The 4,355-nt window shown below is 39.7% G+C and overlaps 1 protein-coding gene across 1 annotated transcript; it reads left to right on the top strand.

Moving 5' to 3' along the window:
- Nucleotides 1-45: 45 nt before the first annotated feature.
- On the top strand, nucleotides 46-2,757 carry SIKE1 (suppressor of IKBKE 1; the record flags this gene model as incomplete). The annotated part of the gene is made up of 3 exons (XM_009873684.1): nucleotides 46-188; nucleotides 2,254-2,367; nucleotides 2,668-2,757. Coding segments are annotated over 3 exons (347 nt in total), but the record flags the coding sequence as incomplete, so codon positions are not given.
- Nucleotides 2,758-4,355: the final 1,598 nt, after the last annotated feature.

Raw genomic sequence — 4,355 nt, 5'->3', positions numbered from 1 at the left:
AAAAACCGCTCGTACTTTGTGGCAATGACGTGCTGTATTTTGCAGAGCTATGGATCTCGCTGGAGGAGCACCAAGATGCATTAGAGCTTATCATGAGCAAATACAGAAAGCACATGTTACGGCTTTTGCAAGGGAGAAAAGGTGAAGATGCAGAACCAGTCTTGAATGTTCATCAGGCTAATTCTTTGGTAAGGTGGAATGAGGACAGAAGAAAGCTCAAGACAGATCCCTGTTCCCTGTCTCTTGCTTGCTTTCATGCAACCTTTGTTTCCATTCATGGAATGTCTCTGCTCCAAAATACATTTTTTTGAAATTCTTGTCTCTCTTTGCTGGTGGTTTCTTCTCTATTCCTTTTACAGCACACAGGTTGTAACAGTTATCACAGAGGACACTGAAAAGCATAACCCTTTCACGGCCCAGGTGAACACATGTTCTTTATGCACTATGTGGTGAATTCCCTGGGTTAAGCGTAATGCATAGGGTTCTCTGCAGTAAAATCAGACACCAGGGTTGTTATTGTTCCTGTCCACTAATTGTAACAAAGTGAGAAGAACCTCCTAAATATTGCTGAGCTGCAGAATGTTTAATTCTTAAGAAATCATCATTCCCAAATGTTTTTACATCTGGGTACTCTCTGCAGTGGCCCCAAAACGTCCCTTTGTCCGCCTTGGGTGCGGTGGCTTCAGAACTCTAAGGTGTGGCTACTGATAGCTGCTGCCTGCTTATATTATTATCAGGTACTTAGGTGTAATACGATTAAATCTCTATTTAAGGCTGAGTTGAGGTAGACATTTGTTAGACATTAAATTAGACATTTGTTAAAATGCATTTTAGTGTGATTAGAGAACAGCAAGCTGGTTCAACTTTGTGACATCTCCTATCTCGTGGCTTTTTTCATTGACGCTGGAACCAGCCTGACTCTGCGCGTACATCTCTGCACTGCTACGTGGCAGCTCATTAGTTCTCTGTTTTGTGTTGCTTACATCCTCTGAAGTTAAGTAATGTCTTGCTTCCCGTGCTTGCTTAGGTGCACGAGTTGCTCTGTTTTTCAGGACTTAACATTTGAACACAACTTATGGCATTATTCTCAGGCACTGCTATTGTTCCATTTTAATGGCATGGAAGTACAAAGGTGAAAAGGGTCTGGAGAAACCTGTGATGGATTGTACCTAGACTGTCTCAGTATCTGAGCAAAGTTCTGTATTTCAGATTAAGTCCGTGAGTTTTCCCCTACCCACCATTTGGATTATAGTAGCAATCTTTTTAATATCTTTTAAAGAGCTATACTCTTACTATAACCATACTTCAGTTTCAAGAAACAATCATTATTTCTTCCAAGATTATCTAAGTCTTTCTTGTTCCTCCAGCTCTCTTCTAGGTGCTGTAATTTGTTTACGTATTTTCCAAATAATGGAATTCAAAACTCAGTTCTCTGCTCTGGGAATGCATTTATCTTCCAGAGGCAGTGTAATAACTACTGACACTTGAAGAAACTCTACCCTGCAACATTATCTGATATTCCCCAAAGTGCTTTATGATAACCTTGTATTTTTATGTTATGTTAAAATGCTTCAAAAGCTTCCAAATTCTTACCTAGCTACTTCTTGCCTATTACTGACATCTTTGTGTTTGCACATTTGAGTTCCCCTCTAAATACAGTATTTTGAAACGGAGTGCTTTTCAAAGAGGAACTGTTGCTCTGTCACATGCTGGAATTTTTCAGGTTTCAACAGATTCTGTAAAAACTACCTCAGGAGACTCTGATTTTACTTATTTTAGTTTCCTTGCTTGGCTTCATTCTGAAGTGAGGCTGTTTACTTCACACTTAGTCTTGAAATGTTGTTTGCTTTTATATTCAGCATTCTTATAAATTCAGAGTCATACTTTTCTAGTACAGCAATATAAAATTTGTTTATACTAATACTAATCGTATTCACATTCTCAGTTCTTGTCACACATGAAATTATTTCCATTTTAGTAAGTAGGGGTGCCTTATCTTGGTGACTGATGTAATTCTATTCACTGTTTTCATTGGTGACTCATGATAATGGACAACAAAGTACATGTTTTCATCTTCAGGTATTATACAATACAAGCTAGAAAGATTGCAGATGCTTGGGAGGAAAGGACTAAAATTCAAAATAGGAAAATAATCCAAAATCAAGAATATGGAAGTAATTGATTTAGAAAAGATAAATTACCGCTGCTTCCTTTGCCCGAACATATTGAATATATTCCTTTTATATCTTCCAGGAAATTGAAAGTCAAATAGACAGAATATGTGAGATGGGAGAGGTGATGAGAAAAGCTGTTCAAGTCGATGATGATCAGTTCTTTAAAGTTCAGGAGAAACTAGCTCAGCTGGAGGTAAGAACAGATGCAATTGCTAAAGACAGGCCAAGCTTTGGGAGTCTCTATATTGACTTGGGACTTTCTGTGTTTGTATGTGTAAAGGATTTAAAAAAATCGATTTGGGGGTGGGGTCAGGAAATGCAGAACATGATCTGTTTATTTTCAAGTTCTTGATGTTTGTGTTTTACTTAGCTGTGAAGCACTGGGGCGACCTAAAGATTATAATCCTTTAATTGTGAATTAGCTCATTTCTATTATAATCCTTTAATTGTGAATTAGCTCATTTCTATTTCAGCAAAAATATTGGTTTTGCAGCTTGAAAACAAAGAGCTGCGTGAACTATTGTCAATCAGCAAAGAATCTTTTGAGGTGGGGAGAGAAGATCTGCCTGACTGTGAAGCTTAGGTCACAAAATAATGTTATCTCCAAATTTTGACTTCAGAGACAATTGTGAAACTACCCTACAAGGATGGGCTTCTATTTTTTTTTCTTTCAGGTGTTTCCTTGTATGTTTGTTTTATCTTTTCAAAATATCTGGTCTGTTTTCTCTGTGGTTTTATGAAATTACATACTGTTGATTTTTTCTGCTCCGTCTTAGTAATTGCAGCGTATAGATGCTTGACAATGCAGTACATGGCATGTACACCCATACGACGCTTGTTTTCCTCTCCTCTTTGTTATTTTTTTAATGAGCTTTAGTTAATGATTCCAGATTTGTAGATGGCACCTAAATCCACCTTGTGAGTAGCTAGAAAACATAATGCAGGTTTTGGTTATTTTATTTGGTAGAAGGAATAAGAGATTAGCCAAAAACTACGTTGTAAATGGTAGGTACGTGTTTTGCTCTGCCCGCACACAGCAAGCGTGCAAGAGCTTGTGTTTTGCTTTGAAGGGCAGACACTCGGTGTTCGGCCGGGTCAGCGTTGTTACTTGGACAACTGCTCAGAAGTGGACCAAGGGAACAGCAGATAGTCAGTAGAGCACCTCCAGTAGTAACTCATACGAGGAGCACACTTTAACTTGATTTAGGGGTGAAAGTCAGAGTGGATGACCCTTTCTGACACCTGCGCATTTTTGCAGGATATTGCGTATCTGACAATTATGTTTGGTGGTGGTTTGTCTTTTTTTTTTCCACGGGTAGGCCTGTTCTACTTACTGGCTTTACCAGTGCTCCAAGGTCTGTGGGTACCGGTTAGCTCTGATCTGAAGATGGTGCGCTCAACCCCCACACAGCACACAGCACTTCCAGATCAAAGCTCCTTGGCCCCCCTTTGCTTTAGACTTCTGCCTCAAAACTAAACCAAAACCAGCCACATAGACAGGTTTTTAATGTTACATCACAGGTAAGTCTAGCGACAGATGTTACATAGCTATTGCAGAAGCCTGTACTGAACGAAACTAGAGGTGCAATGTTACAGGAGTCGATCAATATTGCGATATTTTTAATTATGCTTTTATATAAAGATCTGTCTGTCTTACCTGTGATCAAAGAATAGTCCTCCAAGAACAGTAACCATCTCATCTCCAATATTAATTTAAATTTTTATGCCACGTTTTCCCAAGTGAAAATTTTGGTAGGTACAGGAGGTGATTTATGTTCCTGTGCTTATTAAGAGATACTTTCTTGCAACCACTTGGAATAACCAGCAGGATTGTTTAGTAGATATAGAGGATTACTGTACCAGAGTGTTCTTGTATACAGTCCTTGGCTGTCAGAAATTGTTTAAGAGGGAATAAAATACACCCCGTGGGCAGTATTTTCTCAAGCGTATTCTGTTTTGTGATCCCTGGAGATAATTCTGCCTGGCGTGCACGTACCCAGGCCTTCTGCACTCCCTCTGATTCCAGCCTTCCCCGGATGGAATGTTAGCGACTAAAAATGTTGTATTTTATGTACTTTAAACTACCATCGTCCGGAACGCCTGTGCCGGTGCGTTTTGACCCTCGCTGTGCGGGCGTACGTCGCCGTTGCTGTGCCCGGCGCGTGGCGGTGCAGCCAGCCG

Source organism: Apaloderma vittatum, unplaced genomic scaffold (assembly GCF_000703405.1).
Source record: "Apaloderma vittatum isolate BGI_N311 unplaced genomic scaffold, ASM70340v1 scaffold43477, whole genome shotgun sequence".
NCBI classification, from domain to species: domain Eukaryota; kingdom Metazoa; phylum Chordata; class Aves; order Trogoniformes; family Trogonidae; genus Apaloderma; species Apaloderma vittatum.
This window is presented reverse-complemented; position numbering and strand designations above follow the sequence as displayed.